The following is a 25,136-nucleotide window of genomic DNA, read 5'->3' on the forward strand; positions in this document are numbered from 1 at the left end:
TTCTTATTCATTTGTTAACGATAGCGATTACCACTTTGCCCAGATGAAAACACGTTTGATTTGATTTAAAGTGGGGAAAGTTTATTAAATTCTAAGTATGCAGGTAATTGGGAAGAGGAAAAACAGTTCGTGTATAAGAGACACTAAAAGTAATTACTATAAGCACTTCTCGCATTAAATCTCTAAGGTATGTTGCACTGTGTATAAGTGGTGCTTTATGGGGCAGAGAGCCTCTCGAGCATTGTTCGTTCGTCGTTCACCCTAAATCGTGTCATTTAATATTAACTGTCTATCGAAGGAAAGGAAAAGCGAACTAGCTTCGTAGTAGCATCGTTTAAATTGGAATTTTTACGAAATCTGGTGCATCTACTCGTACGTATGTGTATATTTTGATATAAATGTATATCTCCGACGACATCCTAACCTACCCAGACGTTATATCTTGAGAAAGGAATTTCCAAGGCTAAAAGGGGAAGAGATTTGCACATGGACTTTGTCTGCGGGAGAGACTTACATAAGACAAACACTTAATCCTAGACATAGTTCGTGATTAGACTTTCTCACAACGGATGTTCTGGCCACGCTCCTTGTTTGGGCTTAAATCTCTGGCAGCGTGCGAAGGCATTTGAGTAGGACCAAATGTACAATTCAGTAAAGTATATATACGTTGTCTGTACTCTAGGGTGTGTATGTATATATAGATATATATTTATATATTTATATATGCATATGGATCTATAGTTGACCAAAACTTTTCATAATCCTAAACGAAATGACACCAACAACGACTTTGCCAATCTACTTGAACAGCCAGCGCAGGATCAGGCTGAAGGCCAGCCCGATCAGAGCGTAGATTAACGACTTGATCACCGTCGACTGCGAAACGCCGCCGCCCAACATATGAAGCGAATGCGCACTCATGTTACTAGGCGGGGGCGAGTACTGCATGCGCTCCAGGCGCTGGCTGATCTCGTTCAGCTGTCGGGTATGCTGCTCCAGCACCCGGTTCACCTGGTCCACGGCCAGAGTAAGCCTACAAAAGGGATAATCACAATTAGATATCAAATTATTCTCAAAGGTGTTCGGTTTAACAAACTACTCACTGCTTAATGGCGCTGGAGGAGCTGCGCTTGACCGCTCCCTGCGGCGACTGACTGGAGTCAGAGTTGGTGTCGCGCGGCGCCAGCACCAAGCTCTTATTCTTGGCCTTGGGCACCGCGGAGCCGCCCGACGGTAAGGGCTGCCCAGCTGGCGATTGTCTTTGGGTGCGGGATAATGTCTCGATGGAGCTGCGCAGGGGGTGGATCATCTCGGCCCCATGGACAATGGGCACGGACTTGTGACGCGTCTGGGTCAGGACCTTGAACTGGCATTCGTACTGCCGGACATCATTGCGCGAGTCCCAGGGCCGCAGATCGGCGTACTTGTACAGCCATTGACCGTAGCTGTCCAGCTCGAAGAGATCGGGCATATGGACAGAGTCGGAGCTGAGGCGCTCCTTGGCATCAGCTCGCTGGCGCTCCTCGAGTACGGTCTTCTCCTCTGTGGCGGCAACCTGATCCTCATTGGCAATCGCTTCGGAGACTCGCTGCCACAGGCGCTGCGATTCGTTGGGCTCTTGTAGGTCCAGCGGCACCATGTAGCGGGTGAGACGCTTGGAACGTGTCTCAGCATCCACCTTGAACAATACCGTTTCCTCTCCCGTCTTGGAGTCCTTTACGCGACACTCCTTGTCCCAGTGACCATTGATGGTGGCCAGCGTCTCCTTGCCCAGCTTGATCTTGCCGACTACCACATTGGTGGCGTCCGCTCCTCCGAGGAACGGCTTCAGCTTGAATTCCAGCTCCGTCCTGTAACCGGTGTTCTCACACTCGATGTTGATCTTGCCACCCAGCTCCATGGAGAGCGTGCCCATCAGGATGCCCTTGCAGTGGGCGTACGGCGTTGTGGCCGTGTAACACTCACCGCGCGGCAGCAACGTCATTGTGGCAGCGCCCTCAAGCACCGCCGAAGTGCTGTTGCCGTAGAACTTCGATTTCGCCAGGATGGAGCAGGTGATGCTGAAGCCGTCCTCGCGGTTCGTCACGTAGAATGCCGACACGGGCGGATGGTGCGACACCTGCTCTGCAATGTAAAAGGTTCGGCTGCCACTGGGATGCTGCCAATAGCAACGGAACCTCTCGCCCAGAATCGGATTGTAGGGCTTCTTTAGGCCCTTGGGTTTCTTGTAAAAGCTGGACAGGTACCATTGCACTACAAGCTTCATGCGTGTGAACGCGTCATCCTCCTGAACGGCTCTGCGATCGAAAAAAGGTTACTAGTTGATATATCGTTGATGTTAGGGGTAAACTAGGAAAACGCACTTAGAGAGCAAGTCCGCATGGTAATACGAGTCGGATAACTTGTCCAGGAATGAGCGGGGCTCCAGGATAAATGTGGGTAGTACTACCTTACTCAAATCCATTCCCGGTCGCACCTGCTTGACAATGCACCAAATTAGGCTCTTGTTCTCCTCTGCCAACTCCTCTACCTGCTCCCCTTGCTGGAAATAAATATTAGATGTTGGTTAGGTCAAATATTCGCTTTAAAGAACTTGCTAGCTCACCTCGCCAAACTCCTCCTCAGTGAAGGGCACATACGAGGTCTCCACACACTGCTGATCAACGACATCCTCCTGCGCCGGCTCGGCAGGATCCGATTCGGATTCCGACTCCAGACCAGACATGACGGCATTGGGTGCTTCATTCTGGCTGTCAGCGTCCAAATCTGAAAAGTCATTCGAACAGGTTAGTTGGGATTGTAAAATCAGTTCACAATAAATCACAGACATTTCTCTAGCAGCCTGAATCTGGCGAAAATCAGGGCAGAATTTCCCGCCCGACGCACGGGCACAAAAGCAGAATACTGTATAGGGTATTTAGCGCTAGGATAAACCATATGTGTGGATCAAATCGAAGATAAAACTTGGGATACTGGATCCCAATGCAAGGCGGTGAATATACAAAATAATTTTGATTCATCAACTCCACTGCTACTATGTGTGTATAATCTCTGATGATAACTAGCTAACTTGGGGGGAGAACAAGTTGGAAGTCTTGAAAATAAACATTTTTTTGTTATAACAAATAGAAACTATTCAAAGGGTTTGAATATCATAATAAAATTCAAGGTTTATAGTAACTGCTTCTTGTTCATGACTCACTAGATTTACACTTTACAAAGTTTTGTGAATATACAATAAACAAGTTAAAATGTAAATCAGTCAAGAACCATTTAACAATCAAAATACAAAATCTTCTAATCTGCTTCCCCACAAATAATGAACATCTAAGTAAAACAACAGCAAAGAGGGGGTGTTTTCACCCTTCACGTTTAGACGAAAGCGCGGCATCATTAAACAATCGGGCGGAGCGCTCACAGGACGCAGGCCCGTCTGGCTGTGGTTATAGCCTTCGTCCTCATCCTCGCTGGAGCTGCTGTTGCACATAGTAGCTCCCAGGGACATGGACTTGCTCATGGGGCTCAAGTGGCGCCGTTTGCGCTGAAGCAGGCTCAATCCGACGCCCAGGCCCTGCTCTGCACTGGAGGCATCGCTGTACGAGGTCTTTCGCTGCTCCGATTGATGGCCGAAACGTGGCAGTCGCTTGGTGCGCTCCCAGTTGCTAACGGCACTGCTGTAGAGCTGCTGCAGCAGTGGAGTGGGTGTCCGCGGGGCGGACAGGCTGGTGTCGGAGCGCGAGGTGTCCACCTCGGCCGATGGCAGTGCCAGGAACTGCGCCCACTTACCGTGATCGTTGAAGTGCTTCTCGTAGTCCGCCTCCGACCACTGCGTCTCGTGGGAGACGGGCAGCGGTTCGCCCATATAGCTGGACGTTGGAGCAGTGCCCGTACTGCTATTCGAACGCAACAGGAGGGCCGAACATCTCAGGGACAGCTCCAGGGCATCCATCCAGCACTTGCCGGCCGCCTGACTGGGAGCTCGAAAGATCAGGTAAGCGGTTGGCAACGGCTGGACCACGGCACCTTAACGAAAGATAGTTAATTAGTAACTGCCTTATAAGAAGTTTATAAACATATATTCTAAGTAAATAGATACTTCCATAATATCACAATGCAGTACGACAGGTACTTTAATAAATTTAAGCTCATATAGTTTTAATTGTAAATTAAATTCACTTAGCGTGAAACTAGTAAGCATTGCAAAGTATAAACGAATCTTTAATCATCTTTTTACCGATGGTTTCCTTGTCAGGACCTCGCGGCGCCCAAATGGACTGTTCCAGGGGATGGAAGAGCTTGAAGCAGAAGCCATCCTTTTTGCTCGGGCGCTCGATCACCTGGCAGGAGGTGAGCATCACCGTGCCCACCCAGTGGCTGCTCTTGGTCTTTTGGCTTTTGTAAATCAGCAGTAGGCCAGGCTTCAGAACACACCATAGTTTCGTCCAGGACTTTAGTGTGCCACGAACCTAAACAATTTGAATATTACTAAAATGCTAATGGGCTAATATTATTTAGACTCACCTTTAGCCAATCTGCCAGCACTATAACCGCAGGATCCTGCAGGGAGTTCATCAGCTCACTGGCCACTCGTTTCTTCTCCCGCCTGTAGTTCTTCCTCTGCGCCTTGTAGGATTCTTTCCTGTTGAGTTTAGCGGCATCAGCAGCTGACTGTGGATGGTAACATGTATTAGATTAAAATGAAATAATAATAATAATGCTGAATTTGAAACCTTTGTCGCCCTGCAGCAGTGAAATATATTAATAAACTTCAAATGCATTGTCCTATTTCGCTTTTCGGTAAAATTTTTTGCATGCGCTTACGTCAAAAGTTCGGCTACAATTGCCCATTAAGCTTTAAATGTTCTAAGGTGAAATCCGAAACGTATTGTTAATCTAATTAGCATTTATAATTTGCTTAGCTACCGGATAAAAGTAAAAAATGTGTCACCTTTATGTTAGAATGTGACACGTGGCATGTTCGGGAACCCAGGCGGCATACGGGTGTACGAGTATTTCTTACTATTTATCACACCGCCAGCCAATCGATTATAACTAAATTAGACAACAACGAAGCGTAGCAACTCTTATCTCTGTGCCCTCCCCATAAATAACCCAGATTTCATACACATACGACACGGTTTAACGGCTCAAAATTAAAGTTATATATGTACATAGATATTACATATTACTTGCCTTATCTGCCACATTGCCATCCCGATTGTCTGAGGCCCAATTGGCGATTCCTGTAATGCGAAAGATCATAGTTGTGTTTTCTGGTTAGGATCCAAGTATCATGGGAGTTGTGTGTGTACGATGTTTGTAGCAAACATGATGATTTGAATTCTGAATTCCGAGAAGTATCTAAACGATCTAGCAATGAAGTATTAGACTTATATTTTATTACTTTTTTGTTTGGGAACTTTTCCATCGCCTATTTACGAATTCGAAAAAAACCAGAGACCAAACAAAAGGCACAACAATGGGGAAAAGCGCGAAAAGTGCGAAGCATAATCAACTGAAATCAGAGAGAAAAACCGCGCACAATATCCCAAGGTGCGATGCTCAAGGGGCAGCGATTTATTTATTTTACAAATATGTTTTATTTTATTTAGCAAGATACACATCTACACTCGACACAACCTCATCGGGGAAAAGATGCGCTCTGTATCTCTGAGGTCTTGGGGTCTTGGGGTCTCGAGAACTCTCTGGCATTGTCAAGTATCTGGCACTTGCACTTTAATCATCGCCAAACGACCGCTGCCCTCGCGTCTTTCGCATTCTTATTAATTATTTTTATTGCTCGGCTATAAATAAAGGCCTCCGAAAAGAGCCAGTCTCTTAGTATGCAAAACCAAACACACATATGCGCGTGAAAAACTCGAAGAATTAATTATAATTCCCTTCGAACTGTTGGCTTAAATATTGTCACTTGCTTTGTAGGAGATTCATGACCAGGCGACGCCGCTCCAAACTGTATTTCCAAAGTGCGTTTCTATTTATTTTTGCATATTTTGTTTTGTTTCGCTCATTCACGTTCACGTTTCACAGGTCGGCACTACATGGCGTATGCGTGATGCGAGAACCGATTCAGAGACGCCGTCCACTGCTCTGCTCTGTTCTTTGTTTTATTTTATTTTTTATTTATATTTTGTCTATTCCTTCTTTTAGTTTTGTTCAATTTTCTGCCTGCCGCTCGTCCGCTGGCCGCTCGCCGACTGATTGAGATATATTGAGTCTGCCGCTCGCAATGCGCGCACACAAAAGCACCAACACAACAAAAGCCCCAGCGGCAAATGACAAAAGTACGAGGGCAGCGCAGCGGCAGAGGCCCACCAGCCCACCACTACGGCAATTATCTGGCTTTCGTCATATATTTTTGACAAAAACCGAAAGATATAGTCGATGTTTGCCAAGCCAAAATATCTGAAATGAGAGGATCATCGCCGTCGCCAGTTCGCAACACTCACGCGTAGATATATAGATACTTTGTGTGCTTTTTCTGCCCAGATAACGATATCAACGCCGACTGCGCTCTCTTTCAAAATCATATACGTATATCCACACGAGAGAGCGGGATATATACGGGGCTATTAGCAAGTCTAACTACTATATGATCTCACCATCAAGATGTTTGAGAGTGCTAGACCCCCTATAAGGCGGATTATTTGTGCTTTCGCGCGATAAGATCATCTTAACCTATCCCAATGCGGAGCTTTCACAATTGAATGGAAAGGAGGATAGCTCCCATATTATCGCATTTAATTTAGTAATAGTAGAGTAACTAAAGAAATAATTTATGTTGCTTGCGTTTCTTTTAAATCAAGATATATATTAACAAAAACCCCAAACCTAGAGCCAAATTTAGCCAACTTCAGCGCACAAAAAATTCCAGTAAGTTATAAAAACATTTACGGGACCCGTAAAGATAATGATTCTAGAGACTTACTATTTATTTTCTGGCCTTACTGTTTGACAACGTTCTATTGACAATGAATAAATGTGGCCAAAGCCCAAAGAAACACCTGCAAAATATATCATAATTAGGCCATTCTGATAATGCTTTTTTGGGCCCACCATAGGTAGCAATCCCTAGACACCTGTTGAATATTTTGAGGGCCTTGAAGTGAAAAGGATCCCCAAAAAAGCCAGGTGTGCAGAGTTGATATCTAAATGCTGACTATTACTCATCACTGAAATCAGAACATGTCTGTGGATCTTATCAGCCATAGATAAGGTGAAAATGTTTGCCGGGAGTGAAATGACTTGTCATAACCCGAGTCCAATAGATCAGGCACCGCGCGGATGACTCAATCGATTTTTCTAAAAACCTTAATGGCTCTCAATCCTTGACCATTTTTTTTTTTGTTTATGATTAAAACCGATTACGGTTTTTCCATGTACGCGGCCCATTAAGTTCTTATCACAGAGCAGAACTTTCGGGTTGTAAAGCTGTTATGAATGTTATAACTTTGGGTTGATAAGATATGATTGCCATGAAAGCATTTATCCATCCTCATGGGGCAAAAGTTGAGTGGCGGGGCACTTTAAGCACTATTAATCATACTCTCGCACCGAACAATCGCAAAATTGTTTGATAATAATGCGCCAAAAACAATGGCACAAAAAAGCGCAACAAAAGCTCTAAACAAAAATAAAAGCCAAAATGCGTCACACCAAAATGGAAACGCATGGCTGGGTTGGCAAAGGGGTTCTCTGGGTAGCGAATCTGCCATATGGAAATGCATAGAAGTTCGCCGTTGGCCAGGTTCTATTTACTTGGTATGCGGGATCAGGTGATAACCATGAGCATTACGAACGTGCTGGTTGTGGAACTAAAACATTGAAGGAACTTAAATTTCAAAAGCCCTCGATCGATAAATGGGTCTTAGGATCGTGCCGATCGAATAGGTTAATATACTTTTTATTTTCGATAATGGATGCTTAAATGCGGCGGATGTTGTATAACCCAATAATTGATCAAATGTGATGATTAATAATTTGAATTTTGTGTGCGAAGCAGTTGGTGAATATAATTACTAACATGCGAATAGAATTTTAAATAGGCAAAGCTAAATATGAAACGAAAAATCAGATGATTTCAGATGGCAAAGATCAAAACCTCACGATAATTTTGGCGATAATCAATCGATGCATGATAGTTAAAACGATAATTAAATTATGAAAGAAACTAAAAGCTAATGAATGACGAATCAAAATGATATTGGTCTACTTTTTTAAATGTAGTGCTGGAAATTTAATTCTTTTTTTTTTGAACTTCACCTGGCGATGATGGCGCCGGACTGTTGCTCAAACTGTCCGTGGACGGAAGTTTGGTCATGAGCACTTTTAGCGAAGGTCGCCGTTTGAATTTGAAATCGAATACTGAGGAGCAGTTAGCAGCACACACATACATACGGGGAGAAAGAGAAAGCGAGCAATTTGTATATTGATATATAGATATATATTATAGATTAGGGGCTTATAGAGCTTAGGAACAGACAGCTTTACGTTTACGCACGACACATAGACAACGACAAATTGTACAACTGAAGACGGAAAACTTTGGCACACGAAACACACAGCATGACATCAGGACAACAAACTTAAACACACAAATCCATTGAACAGTCATCAGAGCGTGATGTAAATGTACATATCTATGTAGTATCTAAACAATAAGTAACTATTAAAATGAATAAATTCTGAACAGTACAAGTTATTTGGGATATCAGTTAGCCAGATATGTGTGTGGTTTAAATTAAAGTTAACAAAACACTTAAGAGACCTTTCATAATGACTTCGATTGCCTCTAGTTCAGTTTAACACAGTTTAGAGCGCTCAATCCTTGACAGGACTAAGCCTAAACCCCCTTGATCCAATCGGGGGCGTGAGGCAGACTCGAGACAACGCCATCGAGCCCATCCATTACCATTACGGCCTTAATTATGGCCCCTCATCAATTGTCTGCTATCGGACATGGGAGCTCGGCACGCAGCTGGAGCTGAAGCGCCAAGGAGGCGCCAGCCCGGCTGGCGGTAATTAAGATTGCGATGGCGATGCAGATCCGGATGGGATAGAATGGCGATAGGATGGCTAGAGACAATACAGTGCCCTGATTGATTTAAAATAAAGCGCCAACGCCTTGCCAGCAATCAATTTACGCAATTAGAACACGCCTTCGTTGTTGCCAATAGTTCAGGGTTCAACGCCAAAGTCGTTTTGCACATATTAACCCTGCACGCTGAGAAATAAGGTGAATATCACTTATGATTTAACGCATATTCTATGTTTAAGTAGGAAATAAATTACAAATAGTTTATGAAGCCATTTACATAATAAATTAATGAAATTGAATGCAAACTATATTAACCTATAATTTTAATCATATATTTAAATAGATTTTTTTCCAGTGTGAATGTTCTTGATCCTTGTCCCAAGGATTCCAGCTGATGCAACACACAGAAAGTGCAATTTTGAGTTGGCCGCTGGGCTTGGCCCGAAATGACGTCATTTTTGGCCGCTGAAATGGCGCCGCTCTAAATGACCCCCAACCGCGTTGACCCCGCCACAAAATATATTTCGTTGCTTCTTTTTTACGTAATCCAATTACAATTTAGTTGGCTTTTAGTGTGAGCGTGTGTGTTTGGTCGGTCGGTCACTATATTTTATGGTCAACACACATACATATGTACATATATGTATAGGGACTTCAACTTAAACTAGAAACTTCACTTAAGAAGTGCTAAAGTTCAATAGGGGGTTTGCCAATGGAAACACTCAACCATCTATCCATTGCGTCCGTCAAATGTTTTATTTATCGGACGGTAATTTGCCCAAAAGCATGCTATAAAATATTCATTGCAACACAGACACACCTTTACACTTACAGGAAGGAACGCACACAATCACGTGACTCGTTCAATATGCAAATGCAGATGTAAATAGCATTATCCTACACATTTACTACACATTTATACTTTACATTTTTGTTAAATTTTATCCAACATTGAATAGCAAAGATACAATATGCACTTGCGAAAATATGCCTCTCTAATTGTTTTTTCCAATAAAATATATATTAAAGTGCTTAAATTTCGATAGTTGTTATTTTCTGTGTAAGCTGCATCTCTGCTCTGCGTTCCGTATCTCACTTTTGACCTTTTGAAGAGGGCCGCAATTTTCAGCGAAAACAAAAATAGAACGCGGGTGAAAAAGGGGTGGTGCATCCCCCAACTGACCCTGCATTCTTCATTTTCGTCCTTCACGAAGGCCCACTTTTTAAGCTACGAAAATGTAGCCGAAAAAAAAGAATTTCATCCTCGTTTCGAACTTTTTGCAGCTACAAACTGTATAAGTTAATTGGGTATCCCATGCAATATGTTAATCAGTGATTGTAATTAATGCTATTCTACTTTCTTAAAGACATAGTTGCATATTTTTAGGCTAATATTATAATTAAACCATTGTTTGATATAGCAATATCAACTCTATGCTAAATTGCCAACTGGCATAATTGCTTGTTCCACATTTCACAATGTATTCAGCTTAAGCCTTGACTGGCCCATAAACAAAGACATCCCACAAAATGCAGTCATGCATCGATTTTTCCTCTATTTATTTTGTACGCAATTTCCCATTTTTGCACCTCTGGGGCACAGATACCAAATGCCAGACATTGGAAAGGGGTGGTTTGTGCGGGGTGGCGCGTATGTTTACACGTTTGACAGGTGTATGCTATTCCGAACATTTATGACATGCAGTTTTCCGCATAGATTTCCATGCGGGTACTGTTTGTTCGCACCGACTGTTCTAATCGCCCGGGGCCGCAAAAATAAACAGCAAAAGACGAGGCGACTACAATGGTAATTATAAGGCCGCATTCGGATGAAAAGTGAATAGGAGTGTGAGTGTGTCAGCTAATTGCGAATATTCACGGTACGGGGTGCAGTAGAGTGGACCTTGGAGAACTCCTAATCTTTGGTGCTCAATAAAGACTATTTTTAAACTACGAAGTTTTCTTATCGTTAACTTTGTACAAGAACATAAACTGTAAAATCCTTCACCTAGCCACCTTTTAAACCACAAAGGTCCACCCTAATTTAATATGCGAGAAGATAGTACTTAGTTATAGATATATTTTCAATAATACTTGATAATTTCGCAAACAATTAACTTCAAAACATTAACCCTGAACTTGCACACTTGTAACCTATTCAGGTCCACCCTAAATAATAGCTAGTCATATTTTGTATGGAGATAGTGTTTAGTTATGGATATATGTATATCTGGGCAATAAAGAAATACAGCATGCGTATAAAAAATTAATGACAGTTGCACGCCATAAAGCAAACCATATAAAACAGCAACAAACAACAATGACATCCAAGCAAATGGTGCGTGTGCAAAATCCCATAGATCGACATTGGTTACCAGGTAACCCCCATTGGCCTATCTATCAGTTTTCTCTCCACTAGTTCGATGGAAAGCAAAATGCGAATGCTAATCAATAAAGCACATAAAATATGAAATCAAAAACTAGTTCAAATATTAACTAGTGTCAAACTTTTAATGATTGTAAGTAATCTAATAAAAGTAGTTATAATTAAGCTCTGATTTTATTTGACAGCTGAATGACTGATATTTTTGCATATTTATATCAATCAAAAGTTGCCTATAGAATGAATATAATATATCACAATCCTTGTAACTAATAATAGTTTTGATTCTAACAGCTGGAAAATGACCTCATCGCAATCAATTGAAAAAATATAAAAAACTGTATATAGACTAGCAGATGAACGTCACATATGGACTTGTTTTGGTTTATATATATATATACAAACAAGAGAAACGGCGCTAAAAAATGTTTTAATTAGATCATAATATTGCGATAAATTAAAAAAATTGTTGCCATCTGTATGGGAAGTTAATAAAATTACTTGGAAAGTAAGCGAAAGAATCTCGACCTATTAAGACTTTAGGAAAGCTGATGTAATTTGCACTTGACACATTTACGGATTGTGATGTCATAAAAAACACGAAGATAATAATATTAGTTTGAAAAACGCCAGAGCAATTTAGCCAATGAAATGCTTTCTTATCCGATTATTTCGCTTTAGGGGAATGACTGTCACTTTCCCTTTCAATAAAAGAGGAATGCCTATTAACTCAATTACTCGTATAATCCGCACAAAGAACTTAATTACCCTGTCAATTAAAACCCACTTCCGCCAGATGAGCACACACCAAGCGGATAAATATGCATTAAAAAATCAGCTGTAAGCATTCGAAATAACACGGCAATCCGTGGCCTTTGCACAGGTGCAAATGGCTAGCGCCAGTTAACCAAACTGACAGTCACCGCAATATACGCCCCGAAATATCCGGGGAAACCAGTAGCCTAGCAACCCAACGAGTTTTAGACAGAAGAGCCACTCACTCAGACAACGGGTATGCAAGTCAATTAACACCAAACAGCGACCAAATCTCACATGGATGACTGAATGGGCCCGCAGAGCGGAAGCGCGCTAAATGACGAACAAAAGCCGAGTGTTAAGCGATAACGTGGCCCCCGGGATGGATGGCTTGGAGCTACGAATGGATGAGGGATCGGGATTGGGGTACGGGTACGGGTACGGGCACGGGCACGGATTACGGATTAGCCGGCAAGCGGCTGATGAATGAGCTGGAATTTTGAAATGTGAGCAGCAGCGAAATCAAAACAAGCAAAACACACACAGCATACGGAAACAAAATTCTAAGCTTCAATCGGAATCTATTGATTGTACAAGTGCGGTCAAAACAATAGCTCCTAGTTATGTGACATTTTTTTTTTTTCATTTTTAAGTTTCATTTTAAGCGGTTATCAATCTGTACTTGGGTTAATGACTTTATGGATGGTTTGTATCATAAGTGATTGATGATTGAGTCGATAAAAGTTTAGATAAGATAAGAAGGTCCTAAAGTGTGTACTCGAATGTATTAACTCGACGCGGCTACAATTTTAACATATATTTTTTAAATATTTTGTGATCCAGGAAATTAGGTTGTAAAATTCTTGAAAAAATGCATATATTTTTTTCTGCTTCAAAAATAAAGGCATATATTGTAGCTCACTATCTCACTTGCAAATCGAATAATTTTGCAAAGAATTGAGCACTTTAGATTAAGATTATCTATAACTAGGTCTGAAATTTTCTTGGGGGAATTACGTTTGATTAGTCAGCGAAATAAACTTCTTTTGTGCTATTTTTTTGACCGCAATTGTGTGAGTGTGTGTTTTCATGTGCGAATCATCGTTTCGTTTGCATTAGATTCGATTGCGATTGATCAATTCGAAAAGTGTGTATGAGTGACATTGAAAGAGAGAGAAAGACAGGGAAAGGGGGAGGGAGAGAAGAACACGACAACGACAGAGAGAGGGGCGGGTAAAAGGGGGTTCCACTCACCTGTCGACTGGCGCAGTCCGGCGCTATTCGGCGGCGTGATGCTGATTCCGCTGACGCTGCTGGCGGCGCCCACACTCACGCCCAGCGATTGGTTCGATGCGCCCATGGACGACAGGCCAGAGGGGGTCACGGCCCCCGGTCCGCCACCCGCGGAAGGCAGGGGCGCCTGCAACTGCAGCAGGTGACCGCCGGTGGGCACGCTACTGGACTGAGGTTGTTGTTGCGGCGTACCGGGCATCGAGTGCGAGTGCGGTGTGGCGGGATGTGCCAGGGTATCCCCTCCCCCCGCCGCACCGTGCTGTTTGGCACTGTTTATGCGTATGGGGGTGCTGCTGGCCCCCGCGGGCGCAGAGGCAGCAGGGGCGGTGGCAGCAGAGGGGCTGGCCGAAGGTGCATTATTGACGGGCGTGCTGGGCGTTGCGGGCTGCTGCATGATCACTCCGTTATTGCACTTAATTAGGTTTGGTTATTCTTCGCTTAATTGATTCCTTTATATGTTTGTCAGCCCCTCTTCTTTTTTTTGGTTTGCTATCAATCAGCAGGCATTGCTCCAATTGTCGTTCTCACAAACACGCGCGCACACGCTTACCACACACACACACTGGCACACAAAAGCACACACACGTACACAGGGCCGGACGCAGGGCCAATTATTGATTTTGTTTTAGCCGCTCGACCGTTTTAACCCACTCTTAGGTTCTTAATTTGTTTTGCACTAGAATTTTGGTTTCTTACAGTTGATTTTGCCTGGAATTATTAAATTATCAATGTATTTCAATGTTTCAGTAGTCAAGTCTCCGTTTAGAACTGTTTTCAGCAGCTCAGCTGGTCAGTTGTCCAATTGGAAAGACGGCCACGTAACACGCTCTTGGAATCTGCTTGTTTTTTTTTTCGATATTCTTGGTTCCAATTAAAAAACAAAACCAACAAAAAACGCGATTCTGCTTAGAATTGTACTTATACTGATACCAACGCTAATACAATTCTAACACGCACACACACACACAATCGCACACTCGTTTTGTCACACACTTCTTCGATTTTCGTTTTTCTTTACGCGGCTCTCGCTCTCTCCGTCTCTATCGCGGTCCGGCTGCGCTGGCGATTCGCGTTCAACTGAAACTGAAGCTGCAATCGTAGTCGCCCGTATTCCAAAAAGCTAAACTTGTTTCTTTTCGCTTTCGTATGAGCTCATCCAGCACTGCCGACGTCACCACCCCCCGCGTTCCATTTATTATTTTCATGACGCGACCAAGAAGACGCTGGAAGTGTGTAAGAGCGAAACAAGCTTTTCGTGTTTTTCTATTCCTTTTGTTCCGTTTGTTTTTTGGGGAGGATTACAGCAAGTTGGAGTTGCCACCTAGCACAATATAATGCCGGGACAATCAGCTGGTAGCACCGAAGGTGTATCGATAAGTCGATAGCTCATGTTTTAAAAACATCTGTACATCTTTTTAGCGTGTTTTCCTTGTGGGTCTGGAGTCCGAATCCGAGTCAAACCAAGTTCTGATTTTTTTTTTGTGGAAGTGAGTCCATTTTTACGAAAAAAGAGAGAATTTCCTCCTCTCCTTTTTAGGAATAGAAAAGGTAACTGACACTGTTAACTTGAAGTTTAACATTAACATTACAGTGCCCGCTCTTAGCAGTGGACGAGCTTTCGTTAGGGTGAACCAATGTTGGAGAACTTAATGTACTTTCATTCAATAATTCCATTCGCAAATTTTAATTTCCTTGACTAGTAATGGAATATAATATTATTTTGTTTCTTCATACATAATAATAATGATATTATTTTAGGCTTATTCTGTTTGTGCAATAGGTTGCTGAATCATCGGAAGCTGGATAAAATATAGCAACGACGAATGTTTTTCGAGCTTTGCACTCCAGTTACTTTGAATCAAATATTTAATTTTACATTTACATTTAAGTTTACCTAGTTTATTCTGTTTTCGCACATTTCTGGAGGACTCGACAACCAGAAGTCCCGTTCCCTCCTAGATCACCATTTTTCTATGTTACTAAGATGTTTCCATAGATTTTTAATGGGATTTATTTTAGAGATTGGAAAATTTGGAATGGAACCCATGGAATTGATTGATGCGATTGAGTGAAAGGAGCAATGTCATCGCGAATATGGGCCGTTCGTTTTTGATTTATTTAACATAAAATATTGTCGAAACCACTTAATTAATTTCAATGAATTAACAATTTTGTGTTGGAAGCACTAAATGGGTTCATTGTGTGGCACCATAAATTAATGGTTGTCATCTTAAAATTATTTTCAAAACTGCGATACTGCTATCATGGAAGGTTTATAAGAGAAGGCCAAAGCAGATGTATTTGCTATCAACAAAAATTAAGGAATTTATTTTAAAAAAGAAATCGCCGACCGATAAGCCGGTAACCCAAAACAAACAATCAATGAGCAATACTTGAGAGCGCTTAATCCAATAAACGAACTTCAGATTGCACGAGTGTGATTAGGAATTCAACAGTATCTATTCGGGCCACTTACGATCTACATACCTTTTGGGTTGACCGACGTTTTTATGAATATTTCATTAGGCCACTCGAAGATGGTTATCCTACCGGGCCTATCTGGAGTGTTGATTCTGCGGATTTCGAGCGGTTGGAGGAACTGCAACAGTTATTATTTATACTGAGTGTTATCACACGTTCTTATCGCCATGAGAGCTACTGTAAAACTCTCGATCCCGATGGGTTTGATAAGTCGGACAGGAGCACATATAAAACATGGTGCGTCCGTGCGGGTGGCATTGTGAAAGTGAAAGCCAAATATACACCATGAAGTACCTGCTCAGCATGACCTTGCTGCTGGCCATCGGGCTGCAGCAGATCGACGCCCACGGCATGATGCTGTCCCCGCCCAGCCGATCCTCCCGTTGGCGCTACGATGGATCCGCCCCCCAGAACTGGAACGACAACGAGCTCTTCTGCGGCGGTTTGTACGTAAGTGTCGGATCAACTGGATATGGAACCGCAAGGATCTAAGATAGTTGAAGATTAGAGTGGCACTTGGACCTGCATAGGATTATCAATGGTGGTGTTCTTCAATGGGCTAAAGCAAATGGCAAAACTGTTACCCAAGGCGCTAGAATCTTAAATTTGTTATTCTTAAACGATTGATTATTAAATTATTCGGGGTGCCTCCTTAAAAACATTGAAATCCTTAATGGAAATCAAATATGGAATACCAACACTAAATTTTAGAAAGCTTAAATTTTTAGAAGCTTATTCCAGTGTTGGTTAAGCATGTTCTAGTGGCTTCAATAGTATTCGTTCTCATATTGGTTGGTATTCCATGATTTAATCTGATTTCATCGCTACGAAAAGATGTATTCTATATAAACGAGGACCTTCAAAATCATTACCATCAAATATGTTTTCCTAAAACCGCAGACGCAGTCCAACAATGGAGGTCGCTGTGGATTGTGCGGCGACAACTTCCTGGATGCCCAGCCCCGTGCCAACGAGATCGGAGGAAGCATCGGTGGAGCTGGTGTGGTGACCAGGAGCTACGTGGCTGGAAATACCATCACTGTGGGCGTGAAGATCACCACCAACCACTTGGGCCACTTCGAGTTCCACCTGTGCAACCTGGACGCCTTCGGTGCCGAGTCGGAGGAGTGCTTCGAGCAGAACCGCCTGCGATTCCTCGATGGAAACGATAGAAAGGATATCGGCACCCAGATGGGCGAATTCGAAGTGACAGCCGTCCTGCCGGAGGGTCTCACCTGCTCTCACTGCGTCCTCCGCTGGACCTATGTGGGCGGTAAGTGGTGGCCAGAACGTAAATGGAAACATTTATTGAATTTCTTATGCATTTCAGCCAACAACTGGGGCATCTGCGATAACTCCGGCAACGGAGCCTTGGGTTGTGGCCCACAGGAAACCTTCAAGAACTGCGCCGATGTGAGCATCTACTGGGGTCGCAATCTGGTCAAGGAATTGGTCGGTGGCGGAGAGCCAGTGGCTCCCGTCGAGGTCGCCTGAAAATCCAGACTGAAATTACACGAACTGCCATTTATGTCTGAAAATGCTAAATGCCAAATAGTCAGCCAAAGTTATTTAAATAAATGAGTGAACATTTACACATTAGTTTATTGGGTCCATGGAGCTGCTTCCTATTTATAAAAATTTTGTTTTTTTACGGTTTAATTTTGAGAACTTATCCCATTAACAAAACAGAGGTTATAGGCTTTGGTCTCATAACCAATATTTTTTAAGTCCAAAACTATGCAACATATTTTATAAATCTGAAATTGGTAATGTTCTACGGCCTTCAGGTATACAGTATTTCTGCTGGGTTTTGACCTAAAAAGCCAGCAAAGAAAATAATAGAAATTTTTAAATAATAATAATAATACTAGTAAATAGTATAATGTTTTAAGTAGATTTGAAAATTTGCCACATGTTCTAATCAGAAACTCAATCTTAATTTTTTACTTAAAGAAAATGTGTGTAAATTAAAAGCAGAGTCGTTTCAAAGTAGAAAATTACGTTACTTATAGTTCGATTGTTTTCATTACAAATTTCAATATTTTGTTGGCTTTCACCTTGTTTATTAATGCTTAATTGATGATCCTGAGGACACATTGTGTCAATAAAACACAAGCATTTAACCGCAAAAGTGTTTTGGGCTATAGTACACTGACCAAATAGATTGTTGAAATTTCTAGCACTGTTTTAATTTAATAAATCCGAAGGAAAACAATCTTATTAATAGATAATTTCGTTGTCAAATATCCCATTATATGTAAAAATAATTCACTTAATTCAATTAGAAGCCAAATTCTTAGACCACCTCAAGAAAAAGAATAATAGAATGTTCAAAGTACTCGCATGTTCTATCTGAACGCATCATGGAATCATCGAAACTATAAAATATCATATTTATCCATTAAGGAGGAGCTAAAATCATTTGAGAATCATCTTATTTTAGAAAATACCCCTTAACTTGCTTTTGCGAACGTGGCCAGTTTTTTTAGGTGCGCGCACGTGCTTCATATTTGTTGGTTAAAAATACATTTGCGGTTGTAGGCTATCGTATGGACCGTAGTATATGTCTTATTATATGTCTGGCAAAAACATTGTTGCAGTCAAAACTAACTAACCAACATGCGGGCTAACATAGTAAGAAAGATTTTCGGTCGAAAGAAAGCGCCTGCCGAGGAGCCAAAGAAAGTGTATCCTGTTGTCGAGGATTTTCTGATGCTGGCCACCAAGTACTTCTACTCAATAGGTGTGGTTCCCTACGAATCGGATGAGAAACCCCGATTTGGACTTCACCTGTACCTGGGTTTCCACGTAGCTAATCTGCTATTCGTTTGGTTCACAATGATGGTGTTTGTGGTGAATTCTGTTCGTGACAACGAAGACTTTCTCAAGATTTCCATGGTTGTGGGCTATATTACTTTCGGCAACGTCGGCGTCCTAAAGATTTTAGTGGTTCAATTGCAAAAGAGAAAATTAACCAGCTTGGTGCAAAATTTGAAGTCCTTATTTCCACAGCCAAATAAGGGAACGCACGAGGATTTTGATGTAGAGCACTATCTGAGATTTAGCAAACTGATCTCAAAGTATTTCGGACGCCTTTACGTGGCTATGATCGTTATCAACAGCGCGTCCTCCATCACACAGTATGCGATTCAAAGGTGGTGGCTCCATTCGGCGAATGTGGAGTTGACTCTGCCCTATGTTCCTCTGGCCCCATGGAACTGGCGCGGAAGCTGGACATCGTGGCCGACATACTTGCTCCAGTCGACTGCTGCCTACACTTGCACTTGCGGCTGTTTGTCCGCCGATCTTATGATGTTCGCCGTGGTCATGCAGGTCATCATGCACTTCGATAGATTGGCCAAGGCACTCAGGGAGTTCGATAAAAGGTGTTCAAATGGAGCTGAGGAGGATTTAAATGAGCTGAGATCCCTGATCGTCTATCACAATCAAGTTCTGAGGTTAGTTTCTCTGCCAAAAGCTCTCATATATCTACCCTAATCCTTTTCAGACTCACGAGCAAGATGAACGACATCTTTGGAGTTCCATTGCTATTGAACTTTCTCAACTCTTCGATGCTCATTTGCAATGTGGGATTTCAGTTGACCATTGGCATCAGTTTGGAGTATATCGGCCGCCAGGTTTTGATCATACTCTCGGCTCTGGTGGAGGTCTACCTCATCTGCTCCTTAAGCCAGATGCTTATTAATGCGGTAAGATAGGCAGGATATCGATTCGAAATAGTCTCACACCATATTTGCAGAGCAAAAATGTTAGCCTTGCCGTCTACGATATGGATTGGCTGGAGTACGATACTAAATTCCGGAAAATGCTCGTCCTAGTAGTTATGCGGGCGCAGAAACCCGTCTCCTTGAATGCCAAAGCATTCCTGTCCACAGTCTCAATGGGGACCATGACCACTGTGAGTTTTGTTCAAGATTGTTAGAAATATTTACAAACTTATTAATTTTTAGTTCATGCAAGTATCGTACAAGTTCTTCTGCGCTATTCGGATGATGTATCAGTAAAAGGACTTTTCAATGGATTTTATTGCACTGTTTTTAAATAATTGCATTTTATATGAAATCTAATAAATAATCCTGCTCAAGAATATATATACATTATATGGTTGAAAACGCTCCCTTCTACCGGTTATATAATTATAATTCAAATTCTAGACACGATGTTTAAGATGCCCTGTTTAAGATGTCCTAGTCTTTAATCAATCCCCTATGAGCTGTTGGTACTATTGCCCTTAAGAATCGTTGACCTTGGCTAACAAATTTTGCGAAGAGGTAAAAAATTTCCAAAGCCTTTGAACTCCTATCAAAATGGCATTGGTGGGCCAAATAATAATAGCCTAATAAAGCAGTCTTCCAAGTTATGATGATTAAGTTACCAAAATTACGGGTATTGCTTAGATGTGTCATATGTGTTTTCGCACTTTCCAGGTCAGATAGAAGGAATTCTCCCAAATTTTAACTACCAATAACCATAAACGAAATTAAGATTATGAGCCGATAAGATGCATTCACGGTTATTGAGCGAAAATCAAAAACAAACATAAACTGCCCGGCAACTGATAAGGTTTGGCAATATGGAACTATATAAGGCCACGACCATTTCGTTTTGGCCACAAAGAAAGTGAAATCAATATGAATACCTATAAGTTTATCCTGTTTCTCAGCATGGGTTTTTTAAACCAGATGGGTCAACTGGAGGGCCATGGCATGATGTTGAGTCCAACCGGAAGATCCTCGCGTTGGCGCTACGATAACTCGGCGCCAAAAAACTACGATGACAATGCATTATATTGCGGTGGATTGTGGGTAGGAGTGCCTTTAAAAAATTCCAAATGCAGTTCATTTAATGATTTTCTTAATTCATTAGAAACAAACCGAAAATGACAACAAATGTGGACTTTGCGGAGATGATTGGAGCTTGGAGCAGCCGCGACCCAATGAGCTGGGTGGAAAATATGGCAGTGGAGTGATTGTAAAGAGTTTTGCCGGCGTAGCTGAAGCGGAAATCAATGTTAAGATCACAGCCAATCATCTGGGCTACTTCCGCTTCCACATCTGCGACTTGGACGAAAATGGCAGCGAGTCAGAAGATTGCTTTGACCAATATCCTTTGAACTTCACCGACGGTAGCCAGAAGTACTACATCAACACCACCACCGGCGATATCCCAGTAACCGTGAAACTGCCCAGCGATCTCAACTGCATTCACTGCGTTTTGCGCTGGACCTACACTGCGGGAAATAATTGGGGTGTTTGTGAGGATGGAACGGGCGCCATGGGCTGTGGGGCGCAGGAAACCTTTATTAACTGCGCTGATATCAGTGTACTATCCTCAGCGAGAAGCATATTCCAGGAGGTGCCCGTGGAGGTGGCGGGATCGAAGTGAGGTGGTTATCATCACCGGTGGCCAATCGAACAATGCTGCTAGTCTCAATAAATTATGTAACTTATTTATTTCTAATTGTGCCACATTGTGCATCAACAATACGATTTTGTTTTAAGAACTTACATAAATACCCTTATATACCTTATTACTTAAATTATTTATTTAAGTATTGATTTAACAATACTTGATAAAAAATGCACCTTAAAACGACCTTGAAATTGTATAAAGTTCCATTTAAAAATGGGAGAATAATAGTTAAGTATTTACGAACCACCATAAATAAAGAGCATTCCGAAAATTATGAATGTTTATTTCTCTTTTATTCAATAAATTAATCGTCGTATATATTATTTATACATATATATGAGTGTGTTTTGAGTGTGTGTGTGTGTGGATTGTTGGTGATGACCGTTCGTCTTCGAGGTGCAGGGCCCCGCACTCCCTTCTCCTAAGATGGATCCTACTAATTAAATTCTTGAGTCTGAAAGCCCTGTCTTAGACGTGTTCTTAACGATCGGATGAGATTTGCACGGTTCAGTGCTTAAATATTGGTTGTTTTTAAGCTATCCTGTTTATGTTCGTATTTGTATCTTGTATGTTATTTTAATATTCGTAATTTGTCTTAAGTGTTTCGTGGCTTACAAAATATGTTTCACATTAACTGGCTTATTAGTTAACTTCACAAATAAGTTGTATATATATATGCATTCTTTTGTTTATATTTTACAAAGCCTTCAAAAGTCAATTGCAAATGATAAGTCGGTAAATTCACTACAAAACTCAAAAGTCGCGTTTTAAGAATATCTCTTGGTTTCCGTTTACCTTTTAACAATTAACTAAACAAACCGCAAACAACAGTGTGTAACCTCGATTGCCACTAATGATGCCATCAATCCGATGTATTTCGATATATATTTAGCTCTATGTTTTGAGGAGGGTTCAGATACGGCTGGAAATGCCCTCCTCGATTAAAAACTATAAAAAACACACTCTCCATTATCGCCAAACTGTGCGAATCGCTCACAACTGAATTACAAGTGTTTTAGCCCTTTTTGGGCTTTGTTTCTAAATCACCATCGTTTAAAAGCATTTTAAAATACAGTGGTTGCACTTCGAGAAAAATAGATGTATATTTATATATATATTAATGTGGGGGAGGAGGTCCTTCGCTTCTCTACCAAATATTTTGTTATAAAAGCACCTTATAAATTTTACACGTACTCGCAAAGTTTACCCACTTGCCTCGTTTGTATAAATAGCTAAATAGTTCATCTTTCATTTTTACTTTGTTCAAAAATTGTTTTTAACATTATACAACACTATCTGTATTTTTGTTTTCTTTGTAATACCTGAATTTTAGAATTTTGTATCCGAAACGCCTTTTTTGTTGTGTTTTTTTTTTTTGCTGACTGAGTTTGTTCCATTTTTGTTCTCTTTCTTGTAATTGCCAAAGGTTTTTCAGTAATTCCTGTCATTAATTTCCTTAGTCCGAAATGCTGGTTGCCAAAAATGTTCGTTGTTGTATCAGTTATACATTTTTCATACGTTTTCGAACTTGATAAGGTCGAAAAGCTTGTGTTTTGCTCTAACTTGACCTAATTGACAAACATTTTTACTTAGCTTCATGAGGGAGGGTTCAATATTTAAGTATGGTTGTAGTATTTAGCTTTGTCATTGGCACAAGTTTGCTTGCTGAGGGGAGAAGTTCAGGAGGAGTTTGTGAAAACGAAAGTAAAACTTCAGTGTGCTCTACTACAATTAAGTTCACACGTTGGCTCAAATATGCTTATAAACTTGGTTTTATTTTTGTTTTTATTTGTATTTTTTAACATTAACACGCTACAGTTTACGGCCATTCGCTTTTTATCATATAAAATTTCGTTTGTTCACTAATTAATACACATAACTAATAGGTATTTAAAAATTATCGTCATAAAGAAACTATAATTAAATTATTATTAAACACGAAACTAAAAAAAATATAAACGACTACGTGAGTTGATTTTAAATTTTATAAATTTGTTGATTTTGTATCTTTCTGGCTAATTTCTTTTTTTATTGCAGCGTCCAGCTTGAATGAACGACATTCATATTAATTCACGTGTTGTTTTTGATGATTTTATTTATTGCATATTTTAAATGATTGTAATAACTATAAGGTGTTTATTTATACTATAACTTTTTGCGTTTCTAGATTATTTCTGTGTACTTTGAGTGTATATGATTTATTTTTTATTTTTCGAAATTCTTGTAACTGTTGCTTCTTCGGAAAAGAAAACACATAAAAGTGAGACTGAAAATATTGGAAGAAAGTTTTGACAAAGTTCTTAAACTAAAATTATTTAAACACATAAATCAGCGACAACATTTAATAATAAACAACTCACAAAGAACAGAATTTTGCATATGAATAAAATGCAGTCCATACTTAAAACATTAATTTACAATTAAATTTAATCGAACCGAAATGGTAAACAATATTAAATAGTATATTGCAGCAACAGTGGAAGACAGTTAGTTCTCTCATTCTCTCTCTTGTTTGTATTCTTTCAATCGTCGGTAATAAGTTTTTTGAATTATTTTCTTTTTAGAGTTTATTTTTCGGTATGTGTACAATTTAAAAACAGGCTAGACTAAAATAAAAATATATATATAAATTATAATTCAATTAGACAACAGTGTAAAAAGCCAATTCAAGGAAATGTACATACAATTTAAAAAGGTTCGCGTGTTGCATAAACTTTGAGAACAAAAGCAAACAGTTTAAAAGCGCTTGGATGTGTGCGATTGGGTGTTAGTTTGGGGGTTTTGTGGGGATTTGTTCTCGTTAAAAATGTTATGACTAAATATACAATACAACTACAGTGTTTATTTCAAGTTTCTTACTGTTTGATTTATACAATTCTTTGCTTGTGCTTGATACACTTCAAAATTAATGTGCAATTTAAGTTAAAGCTTAACTTCTATTTCCGTAGTTCTTTCTTTGCTCTTCCAATTTGTTGGTTGCAGTTTTGCCTGTAAATTAAAACCTAAGCCTTTACGCGGGGATTATACAATGTTTCGATTATGTATGTTTTCTATGTATGTATGTATGTACTTCATATGTGCTTCAAAAGTTCAAATTTTCATCAAAATTTCTACCTCTCCCGATTTATTAAGCTGCTTAATAAATTCATTTGTAATCAGTTTCTCCACTCGACTCACAAATTACGTTGCTTGGTACATATTTCGTATGCCTATTGTAATTAAAAATTTGTAATTTTCTCTATTTTCTGTATGTTGCTTCCTCGCTATTAGCAGTTAATAATAAAAACTAGTTAACCACGCATCTGATGCATGAGCGTTTGCTAAGTGTGAGCTTTGTTGCATATCCGTTTCGTTTTGTGAGTCTGCGTTGCTGCAATTGTTGTTGTCGATTCGTTTACTATGCTTAAGTAATTTTGTCACTTGCAGCAAACAATCTGTTGTCCTGTCCTGTCCCCGCCGAACTCCTCGTCCTTGTCCACGCCCCATTACTTGTACTTGGCATCAGATTCAGTGGCTTTGGTGGCGGAATGGGGCTGCTGCTCAGAGTGCTGTTGCTGGTGGCCACCTGTTGTTCAGTAATATTGAAAAACATCTGTACAATGTTTTCGTTGGGAAATGGAAACCAAATTAAAATTAAACTTAAAACAGATCTTTTTAACCTAAAAACCAATAAGTAACAAACGCAGAAAATGTTTAGCTGTATCAAAACACGTATAGCTTTCTAAAGTGAAGTAT

The 25,136-nt window shown here is 40.7% G+C and overlaps 5 protein-coding genes across 24 annotated transcripts in view; 3 read left to right on the forward strand and 2 right to left on the reverse strand.

Annotated features, from left to right (window-relative positions):
• Nucleotides 1–59: 59 nt before the first annotated feature.
• LOC6727355 (oxysterol-binding protein-related protein 8) lies at nucleotides 60–14,810 on the reverse strand. Of its 6 annotated transcripts, XM_044923460.1 has the most exons (11): nucleotides 14,481–14,810; nucleotides 13,449–14,195; nucleotides 8,281–8,382; nucleotides 5,194–5,243; nucleotides 4,522–4,668; nucleotides 4,235–4,466; nucleotides 3,787–4,023; nucleotides 2,606–2,766; nucleotides 2,364–2,542; nucleotides 1,104–2,297; nucleotides 60–1,033 (listed from the first exon to the last, which is right to left on the reverse strand). In XM_044923460.1, exons 2-11 carry the CDS (start codon nucleotides 13,879–13,881, stop codon nucleotides 799–801), a joined length of 2,970 nt encoding a protein of 989 aa, XP_044779395.1. In that variant the 5' UTR covers nucleotides 13,882–14,195; nucleotides 14,481–14,810; the 3' UTR covers nucleotides 60–798. The 6 variants fall into 6 exon arrangements, with proteins under 6 accessions (XP_044779395.1, XP_016033890.1, XP_016033894.1 ...); XM_016175687.3 differs by lacking the exon at nucleotides 8,281–8,382 and having other exon boundaries at nucleotides 13,449–14,808; XM_016175691.2 differs by lacking the exons at nucleotides 8,281–8,382; nucleotides 13,449–14,195; nucleotides 14,481–14,810 and adding an exon at nucleotides 5,934–6,523.
• Nucleotides 14,811–16,211: 1,401 nt separating this feature from the next.
• Nucleotides 16,212–17,560, forward strand: LOC27208740. Its single transcript, XM_016184295.3, has 3 exons — nucleotides 16,212–16,418; nucleotides 16,869–17,241; nucleotides 17,299–17,560. The coding sequence occupies exons 1-3, from the start codon at nucleotides 16,254–16,256 to the stop codon at nucleotides 17,460–17,462; spliced, it is 702 nt and encodes a 233-aa protein (XP_016033896.2). The 5' UTR covers nucleotides 16,212–16,253; the 3' UTR covers nucleotides 17,463–17,560.
• Nucleotides 17,561–18,587: 1,027 nt separating this feature from the next.
• On the forward strand, nucleotides 18,588–19,993 carry LOC6727357 (odorant receptor 67a). Its single transcript, XM_002102706.2, has 4 exons — nucleotides 18,588–19,426; nucleotides 19,477–19,678; nucleotides 19,729–19,887; nucleotides 19,940–19,993. Exons 1-4 carry the CDS (start codon nucleotides 18,588–18,590, stop codon nucleotides 19,991–19,993), a joined length of 1,254 nt encoding a protein of 417 aa, XP_002102742.2.
• A 590-nt stretch (nucleotides 19,994–20,583) lies between these two features.
• Nucleotides 20,584–21,473, forward strand: LOC6727358. The gene is made up of 2 exons (XM_002102707.3): nucleotides 20,584–20,794; nucleotides 20,856–21,473. The coding sequence occupies exons 1-2, from the start codon at nucleotides 20,621–20,623 to the stop codon at nucleotides 21,372–21,374; spliced, it is 693 nt and encodes a 230-aa protein (XP_002102743.2). The 5' UTR covers nucleotides 20,584–20,620; the 3' UTR covers nucleotides 21,375–21,473.
• Nucleotides 21,474–21,672: 199 nt separating this feature from the next.
• Nucleotides 21,673–25,136, reverse strand: part of LOC6727359 (putative transcription factor capicua) — a 45,128-nt gene continuing 41,664 nt past the window's right edge. For 10 of the 15 annotated variants that reach the window (XM_039295772.2, XM_039295773.2, XM_039295774.2 and 7 more), the window contains one exon: nucleotides 21,673–24,966. In XM_039295772.2, the coding sequence (XP_039151706.1) occupies nucleotides 24,887–24,966 (80 nt within the window). In that variant the 3' untranslated portion in view covers nucleotides 21,673–24,886. Of the gene's footprint in view, nucleotides 24,994–25,136 lie in introns of all 15 variants that reach the window. The other 5 variants (XM_039295777.2, XM_039295780.2, XM_039295779.2 and 2 more) reach the window with 1 other exon arrangement.

This window comes from Drosophila simulans, chromosome 3R, assembly GCF_016746395.2.
Source record: "Drosophila simulans strain w501 chromosome 3R, Prin_Dsim_3.1, whole genome shotgun sequence".
Taxonomy (NCBI): Eukaryota; Metazoa; Arthropoda; class Insecta; order Diptera; family Drosophilidae; genus Drosophila; species Drosophila simulans.

Bases quoted from the DNA above. Each gene is read 5' to 3' on its own strand.
- LOC6727357 (XM_002102706.2), top strand. From the start codon at position 18,588: ATGCGGGCTAACATAGTAAGAAAGATTTTCGGTCGAAAGAAAGCGCCT. The intron at 19,427-19,476 runs GTTAGTTTCTCT...AATCCTTTTCAG, and splicing joins TATCACAATCAAGTTCTGAG to ACTCACGAGCAAGATGAACG. The intron at 19,679-19,728 runs GTAAGATAGGCA...CCATATTTGCAG, and splicing joins GCCAGATGCTTATTAATGCG to AGCAAAAATGTTAGCCTTGC.
- LOC6727358 (XM_002102707.3), top strand. From the start codon at position 20,621: ATGAATACCTATAAGTTTATCCTGTTTCTCAGCATGGGTTTTTTAAAC. The intron at 20,795-20,855 runs GTAGGAGTGCCT...TTAATTCATTAG, and splicing joins TATATTGCGGTGGATTGTGG to AAACAAACCGAAAATGACAA.
- LOC27208740 (XM_016184295.3), top strand. From the start codon at position 16,254: ATGAAGTACCTGCTCAGCATGACCTTGCTGCTGGCCATCGGGCTGCAG. The intron at 16,419-16,868 runs GTAAGTGTCGGA...CTAAAACCGCAG, and splicing joins TCTTCTGCGGCGGTTTGTAC to ACGCAGTCCAACAATGGAGG. The intron at 17,242-17,298 runs GTAAGTGGTGGC...TATGCATTTCAG, and splicing joins CCGCTGGACCTATGTGGGCG to CCAACAACTGGGGCATCTGC.
- LOC6727355 (XM_044923460.1), bottom strand. From the start codon at position 13,881: ATGCAGCAGCCCGCAACGCCCAGCACGCCCGTCAATAATGCACCTTCG. The intron at 8,383-13,448 runs GTGAGTGGAACC...ACTGCTCCTCAG, and splicing joins CGGACTGCGCCAGTCGACAG to TATTCGATTTCAAATTCAAA. The intron at 2,543-2,605 runs GTGAGCTAGCAA...ATTTATTTCCAG, and splicing joins CTGAGGAGGAGTTTGGCGAG to CAAGGGGAGCAGGTAGAGGA.